Source organism: Peromyscus maniculatus, chromosome 21 (genome assembly GCF_049852395.1).
Source record: "Peromyscus maniculatus bairdii isolate BWxNUB_F1_BW_parent chromosome 21, HU_Pman_BW_mat_3.1, whole genome shotgun sequence".
NCBI classification, from domain to species: domain Eukaryota; kingdom Metazoa; phylum Chordata; class Mammalia; order Rodentia; family Cricetidae; genus Peromyscus; species Peromyscus maniculatus.
The window spans coordinates 12,902,239-12,913,476 of NC_134872.1; the positions used below are offsets into that span (position 1 = coordinate 12,902,239).

General features: G+C 41.3%; 1 protein-coding gene across 1 annotated transcript in view; it reads right to left on the bottom strand.

Annotated features, from left to right (window-relative positions):
• The window catches only part of LOC102902787 (solute carrier family 5 member 4B), a 73,090-nt gene extending 65,815 nt beyond the window's left edge, over nucleotides 1–7,275 (bottom strand). The window contains exon 1 of the mRNA XM_076558621.1: nucleotides 7,127–7,275. Within this exon, the coding sequence (XP_076414736.1) occupies nucleotides 7,127–7,177 (51 nt within the window). The 5' untranslated portion in view covers nucleotides 7,178–7,275. The remainder of the gene's footprint in view (nucleotides 1–7,126) is intronic.
• Nucleotides 7,276–11,238: the final 3,963 nt, after the last annotated feature.

Sequence of the window (11,238 nt, forward strand, 5' to 3'; positions counted from 1 at the left end):
GAGGACGTTAAGAAACCATCCTCTCTGAAGAGCAACCATTTACTGTGAGCTGCGAAAACAGTATGAGGTGCTGTGCTGTGCTGGGTGAATATTTGCACCATAGAATTCAATACTGAAAAATGAATGAAGAGAACACTAACGATTTCAGTGGCCAACTCACCAGGTCAGAAATTCAAACAATAAGGAGAAATAAAGAAAATGAGATAGTATGTTTCCCCCTTTTTTTTTCCATATGCTGGAGATGTAAACAGAGTAAATCTGCTGTTCTCAGTCTTCCCTCTATTCAAGGAATTGTGTTGCCTTAAAAATGAGCCCACCCAGCACTACCACATACCAGAAAATGGTTCCTATAGAAAGACAATGACATTAGTAACAATCTATTGCTGTCTCAGTTTACCATGACACACCTCGTCCATTCTAAGACACTGTCCCCCGAGCCTGGTGCCCACCCAAAAGTCTTCATGGTTCCCACATACCCACAGTCCCACAGCTAGCACAACTATGAAGTAGATGACAATAACAGAGATGTCAGCAGCATTTTGAATGCGCTCTGACATTGCAGGAGCCTCTTCAGTCTGTGCTGTAGTACCAGGACTTAATGTGCTAGCCATGGCTTCGGGCAGTTCTGTTTCCTTCCTACAGATGACTTCTATCTTTATGTAGGCATGGGATTAATGATCAATCCTCAGGCAAATGGAGCAAAATATCAGAGATGATCTTGGACACATGGACCTTAAACTTTTCCCATGTGTCCAGGTTTTGGGACCTTGGCCCCTTCAGCAGTCAATATACTTGGTAGTGTGTAAGAGTAAGTGATAAAAGTGAGGAATGGGGTACAAACTGGGAGTGATGAGCAGAGTGTTCGTTGGTGGAAAAGCCAGCACATTCATGACTGGACAGGCTCAGCTGCAGACTAGGGAGAGAGGAAGAGAGCCAAAGAGGGAAGGTGCAAAAAGGTAGCAGAGCAGAACAGAGGAAGGGCTGAGAAAAGGTTCCTTTTAAAGCACACAGTATTCTCCATGGTGAAAAAGTTATCCCTTGAAAATCCGGCTAATTCTTTATTTCAAAGTTTCCAAAGCCCTGTATTTCTTTGGGGCTTATAATTTGGATGAAATTTACATCACAGATCAAGACTACGGTGCTGTGGGATCCTGACAGAGGGATGGGACTCTAAGGCTTCCCTATTTTTTTTATTTATATTATTTATTTATTCCCATGTTTTATTTATGCTAACACACTGGGCAGAGGCCCTGCTCGAAGGAACCAAATGACAAGAGCGGCATACTAGGGCTTTCTAAATGTGATTTCTGCTATTTCACCCCCCATACCTGATAACTTACCATTCTATCAGTTATCTTAAAACTTCAAGGTTATCTTAAAACTTCTATAGGTGACCTGGATGTGGAGGAAGAGGGGGCTACTTGGGCAATGTAGCAAGGTCTCACATAAGCATTTTGGCAGAGACTAGGATGCATAGCAGCTGTGTTTTCTTCCTTCTTTCAAGGTCTCTGTAAAGGCTTGCCACGGTAGTTTGGATAAAAATGGCCCCCATGTGCTCCTAGGGAGTGGCAATATTAGGAGGTGTGGCCTTGTTGGAATAGGTGTGACTTTGTTAGAGGAAGTGTGTCACTAGGGGGTGGGCTTTGAGGTCTCAGAAGCTCAAGCCCAGGCTCAGTGCCTACCATCACTGGAAGACCTGCTGCCTGCAGCTCAAGATGTAGAACTCTGAACTCCTCCTCCTGCACCATGTCTGCCTCCATGTCTACCTGCACAACACCGTGCTTCCTGCCATGATGATAATAGACTAAACCTCTGAAACTGTAAGCCAGCCCCAGTTAAATGTTTTTCTTTACAAGAGTTGCTGTGATCACAGTGTCTCCTCATAGCAATAAAACCCAAACTAAGACAGAAGTTGGGTACCAGGGACTGGGGTATTGTTATGATAGGCCTGACCATGCTTCTGTATGGAGGAATGCGGACTTTGGGACTTTGGGACTTTGAATTAGAAAAACAGTTGAACATGTTAAGTGGGGCTTAATAGGCCATACCAGTAGGAACATGGAAGACACTGGTGTTGAGTGTGATTTGTACTGGGAGGGCCTTGCTCAAGAGGTTTCAGAGGAGAAGAATGTTAGTATGTGCCCTAGAGAGCTTTCTTAGGATATTTTGGCCAAGAATGTGGCTGTTTTTGCCCTTGTCAGAAAAGTTTTCCTGAGGCTAAATTGAAGAGTTTTAGATCAGCTGTGTTGGCAGAGGTGTTATTTATTAAGCAATGCTGCATGATGCATTAAGCAGTGCAGTTTACCATGTGAGAAAAGCCATGAGGTATGACAAAACCCATTATAAGAGTTTATTAGGGGAAGGGAACAGAGGGGGGTGTTTAGGCCTATGGAAAGAAAGGTCATGCAGGAAGAGAGGGGAGGGATAGATGGAACCCACTTTTTATAGGTTCCTCCTGCACATGCACATATGGGCTTACATAGATAGGCTTCACATGCGTATAGATTGCATGATCATGCTGTGTGCAAATTATGTGATCATGCAGTGCACAGATTACCAGGACATAAGGTCCTGAGATGACTAAGCCTCTTGCTTGGTTACTGGACAGTGCATGTACAGTCATGTAGCTGGGGGAGTGGCTAGGAATTCTGACATTCCAGACTCTTCGTTTATTATAAAAATGACAGAATGAGAATGGGGGCGTAGTGTCTCCCAAAACTTCTTCCAGCTGACTCAGTGGGCATCAGTTAACTTTTGAGGATAGGAAAGGGGGCTTTTGGGATAGCTGGATGTCCTGAGGTAGTGGATTGCCCTCCACTGCTTTGAGAATCATCCATCACCTTCTGCTGCTTCAGGCTCTGTGACTGTTTGGGTCTGACAAGGTGCTGGTGATGAATGATCCCCAGATAGAAAGTTTCTTGGCAGTATGGAGAGGGCCCAAAGAAATACCATGAGTGACCAGGAAACCCTTGCACACAAGACCAAAGTATAACATGAAAAGAAAAAAAAAAAAGGCAAAGTATTCCTTGAGGGTTGGGTTATCCTGGAGAGAGAGTAAATTAGATGTGTAACTGATGTGAAGTCTTGATCAGTAGATTCATGGAAGTCCTTGTTGAGTTCTGTTTGCTGAGAAACACCTAACATAGAAGAAATCTAGTCCAAGAGGAAATCAGTCAGAGAAAGGAGAAGCATTTGAAACCTCTGTTACAAGTGGTGGAAATTCTTGTTGGTTACTGGAGTGTAAGAAACTTCTATCACATGGGGTTAAAACTCTGAGAGATTACAAGTATGAAGCCATGATGGGAAACAATTAGCTAAAAAGATCTAAAGGAACGGGTTCCCCCAAGCAGGTCTTAACCAAATCCTCTTACCAGGCTGGAGCTCTTCTACCACGTTCAGTATTTATAGAGCCACTGGATCACACGCCACACAGTGCCTTATGAACACAGATGTATAAATTCTCACTAAAATATTTGCAAACCAAATCTGAGAACACATCAAAAGATCATTCAACATGATCAAGTGGGCTTCATCCCAGAGATGCAGGGATAAATCAACAATAAATAAATAAATAAATTTATTTTATAAAAGCTGCACTTCATTAATCTGGAAAAACCTAAAATAAATGGAAAAATTTCTAGTTTCAGTCAAACCACCAAAACTAAACCAAGAAGTCAGCAGCCTAAACAGACTCTAACAAATGAGGAGATTGAAATATTAAGAAAGGCCTTCCAGAAAACAAACAAAACCCCACAGATTCACACCATAATTCTACCTGATCACAATTCCAGATCTTAAGATGTACTATAGAGAAAAAAATAGTTTATTTACATCTGCAGAAAGATATCATTAAATGATGCCATGGGTATTTATGATGGACTCATGTCCTTCTACTGTTTAAAAATTAAAATATATATTACAGAGTCATAATAATAAAGACAATATGATATTGACACAAAAACAGACATGTAGACCCATGGAACAAAAGATCCAAAAATGGATACCTGTAACTTCATCCATTTAATATTTGACAAAGATGCCAAAAACATGAGCTGGAGAAAATAAAATATCTTCAACAAATGGTGCTGTGAAAACTGGATGCCCATATGTAGAAGTGAAACCAGACCTGTATCTATCACCTTGCACACCAAATGGATCAAAGACTTAAATGTGAAACACTGAAACTGCTAGAAGAAAACGTAGGTAGTACCCTGATATTTTATTTGTGCACTCCAATAAAGCCTATCTGGAGATCAGAGGAAAAATCCAGCCACTATATTAAATATAGAGGTCAGGCAGTGGTAACACACCTTTAATCCTAGCATTCAGAAGGCAGAAATTCATCCAGATCTCTGTAAGTTCAAGGCCACACTGGGAACAGAGCCAGGCATGGTGGCACATGCCTTTAATCCCAGTGCTAGTTAACCATAGAGGTCTGAAGGTCTGTACAGACAGACAGGAAGTGATAGAGCTAGGCAGAAAGAGGAAGTGATGTAGCTGGGCAGAGAGGAAGTAAGATTGCAGAATACAGAAAGGTATAAAGGCATGAGTATACAGGAAGTAATTCTCTCTGGAGGCTGAGGAGTTGGTAAGGTAAGGTTGGCTGTGGCTTGTCCTATGCCTCTGATCTCTCAGTTTTCACTCCAATATCTGGCTCCATGTTTTTTATTAATAGGACAATTTAGCAAGTCATCTTACAGTACCCTACATGATAATCAGTTTAGGAAAAGAACTTTCTGGTTAGGGCTCCATTTGCCCATTAAGGCCAACAATTGACAAGTGAACCTCAGAAAACTAAAAACCTTCTGCACAGCTAAAGAAACAACTAACTGGATGAAGAGGAAGCCCACAGAATGGGAGAGAATCTTTGCCAGTTATACATCTGATGGAGGACTAATATATGTAAAGGACAGGATATTTAAAGAACTCAAAACAAAAAAAAAGGAATAAAAAAAGCAATCCATTCTCCTTTCAGAAAATGGATCTAGACCTGAACAGAGTTCCCAAAAGAAGAAAAAGATGGGTAAGAAATATCTCAAAGAATGTTCATTGTCTCTAGCAATTAAGGAAATGCAAAACAAAGTAACTTTGATATTTCATCTTTCCCCAGTCAAAATGGGAAGAAAAAAAAAAAAAACAGGACAAGCTACAACAAACACTGGAAGAGATGCAGAGGAAAGGGGACCCTCATTCACTGCTGATGGGATTGAAAACTGGTGCAGCCACTATGGTATCTGTGTGGAGAACCCTCAAAGGGTTAAAAATGAATCTATCATATGACTCAGATACACCATTCCTTAGCATATTCCCAAAGGACTCCACATCCTACTCCACAGGTGCTTGCTCAGCCAAGTTCACTGCTGCTCTATTCATAATAGCTAGGAAAGGGAAGCAACTTCAATGTCTTGTAACCAATAAATGGATGGTAAAAATGTGGTACTGCCAGTAGCCACAGTGGGGTGGCAACAGGTGATGATTGAGATTCAGGGTGTTAGCCCACCAGGAGGCAACTGCCTGGTGGATAATTCTCAGGTAGGCAAGCCCCACCTCCCCAGACCACAGACCCAGTAATGTCTTTTGCTTCTGCTGTGCCTTTGCATGCTTGCTGTTGCTGTCTCTCTCTGATATCTGGCATGGTTGAATTGGGTGTGGGGAAATTCCCCACTGCCTGTAATGTAGTGTGCTTATCTCATGGAGACTTCCCATTCTATTGTGCAGTTTTACCTGCAAATTATTATGACGATGACTCCCTCCCTAGACTGTGCTGCCTAATTGAGAATAGTAAAGTTAGCTTATACAGAGCCTTGATGAATAAAAGTAAATACAAGGATATGTTTCACAGTTAAGGACCATGAGTTCCACCTGAGGAGCTGCTTGAGATCACCGCTCAGGTTAATGATTAAGAGAACAACAGAAATTACTCAGGAGCCAAACTGGCTCTAATTCTCTTAATGATGAAAAAATACAGTTACAAGTTTTTGGTGTGCATCATTTGGCTGAAACAAAGACTTGTAATACTACAAGTTAGATCAGATGTTTTAACAATAAACTTTGAGATGAAAAAAACCACAGAGAACAACCTAATGTCCATAAGGAGACGTAGCTGAGGTTAAGAAATACAAAGTAGCCCAACTCTTAAGGTTGATTGTTGATCAAAAGTGATGATTAACTTCTTGTACCCATTCCTGCCCTCAATCTCCTGATATAAGATACAATTGATAAATGGGTATACACCCTGAAGATCTAAAGTACAGCTGACTGTCTTTTATGTGCTAAAGTTTAGGTTTCCTTTAGGATTCCTTGTAAGATTAATTTTATAGATATACAGTAGAATTCTTTCTTGGTAACTTCGGCATTCAGCCTGCCAGCAAGGGAGTTGGCTATGAAAAGATGCTTTCTGTCTGCTCATGTTCTGTTGATCTGCAATAAGCTACTTAGATGTAAATGTATATGGGATATTGGGATGACTTTGTTTGTAATCATGTAAGGGAGATGAAAAACTTGTTACCTGTACTCTGTAGGTCTGGGACTCAAGAAGGTGGCCAGGCTCCACTCTGCTCTTAGTAGCAGGTGTAAAGTGAACCAAAATGAACTTGATGGGTCTCTCTCTTTCTCACTCTCAGCAGCCTCTGGTAAAGTCAGTTCTTCTTTCTGTCAAAATGAGTTTGCCTATACCAAGGACCACATGCCAATAGAATATGTGATAAGTGCTTTTTGGGGGTCTGCCTTTGTGATGTTTAGCCTCTGTATGTTCTCTCTAGCATTCTGGGGTCTGACTTTGCCTGCCTACAAAGGAGATGGCCCTCAGGGCAATGCCAGGTCATTTGTGATTCCTTCTGATGAGCATCTCTTAAAGCACATGGGTGGTCCTAGACTCAGATTCCCACACCAAGTAAAGATGACCACAGTGGTCATGACACAGGGTCTTACAGATTTCTCACTAGTCTGAGGCCACATTCTGCACTGATCCCTTCCAGGAAAGGAATGGGATTTTTGTCACCCATATATTTTTAGCAGTAGACCAGGAGAAGGTTGAGTATTAAGTTTCACTCCAAAGATGTTAGTGAGGAAAAGCATTCTGGAGATTACTTCTGGAATGCTCATTTGTAGATGTGTGGATACTCACCCCTGCCTTGATGTAGATGGGAACAAACACCCACCCGGGAACCAGCACCATAAGGAGAGCCTGTGAGAAACCGAGGAGAGAGTGTAAATAAAGAGGAACTGCTTGGGAGACATAGACCACTGAATAGAAAACCAGCAAAACAAAAGATAACAAACAAACAAAAAGTCATTTAATTAAATCTTGTCCCACTGAAACAGTTAAGATTCTTGAACAACTGTTACTTCCTTTCCTCTGTGTTTATGATTCAGAGGCCAATACTTCCTGAGACATAGGATGTGACCCATGATGTGAGGTGAAAGATAATCAGGCAACATGGCAGAGTGGAGCCGAGTTGGGCGACTGGAAAAGCATAAAATGTTATCACAAAGCATTGCCCTTGAATGGCATGATATTCTTGAAAGGATAAAGCAATCAGAAGGATGAAGGAGATCTGGAGCTACATGAAGATTCTGAGTGCAGGTTCTTGACAGGTGTAACCATGTTGCTTCAACAACCAAGTAAGGCAGCTGTTTTAAGCAGTGGTCCTTATAGAGGTAGAAACTGCACCTCACAGAGATTAGGCAAGCACAGTGTCACAGGCTAAAGGAGGACAGCTGAGTCACACCGAGGGCCATCTGAACGTGACCCTAGAGGCAAAGTCCATGGCACTATCAGAATCAAATTCTAGCCAAAGGGCATATACTGGAGGCCCTCATGCTACTATTGTAAAAATTAGGAGATATACATAACAAGGGAAGAGCAAAGGTATGTATGATGATTCCCAGTCACTCCTAAGTCCATCTAGGGATGGTCTGCCTAGACTTTGACCATGATATGACTTTCTTCTACACTGGTGTCTTCCACTCACCAGTATGCACACACTACACAAAAACATTGAGGGGAGAGATCAGATCAAGCTCCTGGAGCATGTGCCAAGTCCTTGCCATTGTCTACGAGGGACATCATTCCAAAGGGTCCCTCAGTGTGCTGTGCAGATTCTCTCCCAATGTTCTCCACACCACTGAGGTCGTTTGGAAGCTTCTCCCAAGGGGGAACCATTGCTTTTGTATTTTATGTAGTTGATTCCTAGAAATATAGGGTCCAGGAAGGAGAGAGACAATGGAGAGTTCATTTGGTCCTGGGGAGGTGAAAGTGGATGTTGAGTCATAAAGACCATGATTTTGGCAGGGATAACTATAGAAGAATTGTCAGAGTCAGTAGTGATGGAGTCAATGGTCCAGAGATGCTCAAGGGCAAAAAGATAGACTAACATAAAGAAAAGCAGAAGGAATTTAGCAGAATCACTGTATGGGATAGAGATTAGAATGAGCAGATGTTTTTCAGGAGTACCTAGACCTTGGAGTCAGCACATGGCTCATTGTTTTTTAAAATCCAGTCAATTAGTTAGTGTCTTTGAATTGATGAGTTAAGGCGACTTCTGTTCACTATTATGAATGAGGAGAGTTTGCTGTTGTTTGTTATTTTATTTTAATTATATTGTTTGTTATATTTTTTTTATCCTGGCAGTGATGGGTTTGCTATATTGGATATGACTGGCTCCTTCCCCATTCTCCATGATTGATCTCTTGCTTTCAGGGGCTGTACCATACTCCTGTATACACTGTACCATAATCTTCTATATACAACTATCTTTCTTCTTCCTCTGTGTGCAGCATTCTTTTGAGAATTTTCTAAAGTGCTGATTTAATTGTTATGAATTGCCTTAACTTGTGTTTGTCTTGAAATATTTCAATCTCTTCATCTATTTTTTATTTTTATTTTATTTTATCTGGAAGTCAGCAAGACCCAGCAAACCTCCTGCCTCTGTCCTGCTCGAAGCTAGAGTCATATTGTTATAATTCAAGGGACTTTTAATACTTTCATAAGGCATTTGGAGAAAGTGGAATCAGACAGGTGCCACAGTATAAAGGACAAAAAGAGTTCTGGGAGTTGGTGGTTAGGCTCTGGCTTTTGTGACTCTAAATGTGAGACTTATCCATGTTATCTAGGATTTCCCTATGTGATAAATGAGAGAGGCCACACATTTTTAACCTAAAGGAGGGAAGCTCCCACCGTAATAGGGCCTAGAGTGAGCTGCTGACTTGATATATTTGCTCTGTGCCTGCCTTCCTGGTGATAGTGGCTTCAAGATTTTCAGCCATAGGCAGAACACTGTATACATAATAAATAAATAAATCTTTTAAAAAAAAGATTTTCAGCCATAACCAATCCTCCCTCCCCATTGGTCAGCCGGGTTATAGGCTGACATCCCTGGCTTGTTCTTAGGATCCAAACTCTGATCCTCAAGATGGTGCATAGGTGCTCTTAACCATCTCCCCAGTGCCGGGAACTTCTTGAACTATCCTGTGGCCCTCTCAACCCCTTTATGATCCATAACCTACGTCTATATTAGGGTATAGATAAGCTAGCTGTATGACATAGGAGAGTAGTAGCTATGATTTAAATCCAGTCATCTGCTGTAAAAGACCATTTTGCAGGTTGAGGCCATCTATCTGATGTTAGTCTGATCTTTTAGCCTCTGTATGGGTTGTTGTTTTTCCCTTACAGATTTTACAGTTGTTTCTTTGAATTTTTGGTATTTTGATGGATTGTGGGGAGGTTCACTCTGGTTGTGTCTATTTGGAATTTTAAACACTTTCTGTGTTTGAATGTCATGTCTCTTTGTTAAGAAATTCACAGCTATATCAATGAAAAGCTCGGCTGAACCACCAGTCTGTATCTCGCCTCCTGTTCTATTCCATTGATTCTCAGATTTGGGTCTCTTAAATGTATCCCAGGTTTCTTGGAGTTTTTGGCTATAATCATTTTTTCCTCTTGATCTATGCCTGTATATATTATTGTCTACGCCATCCTTAATATTCATTATTCTGCTCAGGTTTTTTTTTTCTGTTGATGATGCTTTATATTAGGTTATTTATTTGATTGACTGATTCTTTCATTTCCAGAATTTTTATTTATTGTTGTTTTTAGTGTTTCTATTCCATTGCCAATTTTTTCCTTGATATTTTTAATTTTTTTTTTCCTCCAGCTAACTGATCCTCTTGCCAACTTTGGTCATTGTCTTGTCTATGTCATGAACAGATTTTATGTTTTGTTTTGTTTGTTTGTTTTGTTTTTTGAGACAGGGTTTCTCTATATAACAGTCCTGGTTGTCCTGGCACTCACTCTGTAGACTAGGCCGGTCTTGAACTCACAGAGATCTGCCTGTGTGTGCCACCTCTGCCCAGCATGTTTCTTCTTTATGTCTTGAATTAAATTCATTATCTGTTTATCCGAATCCTCTAGTGCTCCGGAATCTCTTTCTGGTATCCCCCGTTATTTTTGTCTTTGCCTTGCAGTGCTGAGAGGCAGCCAGATTGTTTGTAGTGTTGCCTGGTGTGTTAGCGGTGTTTCTTTTGTTACTTCGTCATGATATGCACATCTATTTGAGTGTTTGCATCTTTATTTTGTAGCTGTTGTACCTTTTCTATTTTTTGTCTGTGTTGTTTTATGTGAGTCTTTCCGGTGAGTTGTATGTGTCTATATTTACACTCAAGGGGAAATTTGACTTCAGTAATAACTGTGATGGTCTGACAAAAGTCTCAGTGTTAGTTACATGGGGAAAATACTGTGGCTCTTGACTTATGTCCCCTGTGAGGACTTCAGTCATGAGTACTAGGGTTCTGTTTGTCCATATGCGGTTGAGAGGACCGAGCAGATGTCCTAACAGGCTGCTCAGTCTTCTCTCAGAGATCAGGCCTCAATTTCAGTTTCCTGAGACTGGACAGGCAGTTTCTGAGGTCTAAGAGCCACAAACAAAGGGCAATTAATCAGTGGTGTCCCTGACAACAGAGACAAGGGAAACAGGACACACCATGCCTGGGCCACTGAGCCAGCCCCCACAGTCAGTATGTGCTAGGCCAGCCAGCCTCCACAGCAGCTCAAGGACAAAGCCTGACACTTGTCCAGGCCTGCCCCAAAATGGATAACTGTAGCCCTGACAAACCCACAACTAACCCTAGCCAATTAAAAGTTACTAATGTGATTGCCACTTGCATAAGCCAATCATATCTAAGATGAGCCAACTTCCTTAGATATTCCCCTCAGTTAGGATTAAAAAGAGCTCACACACT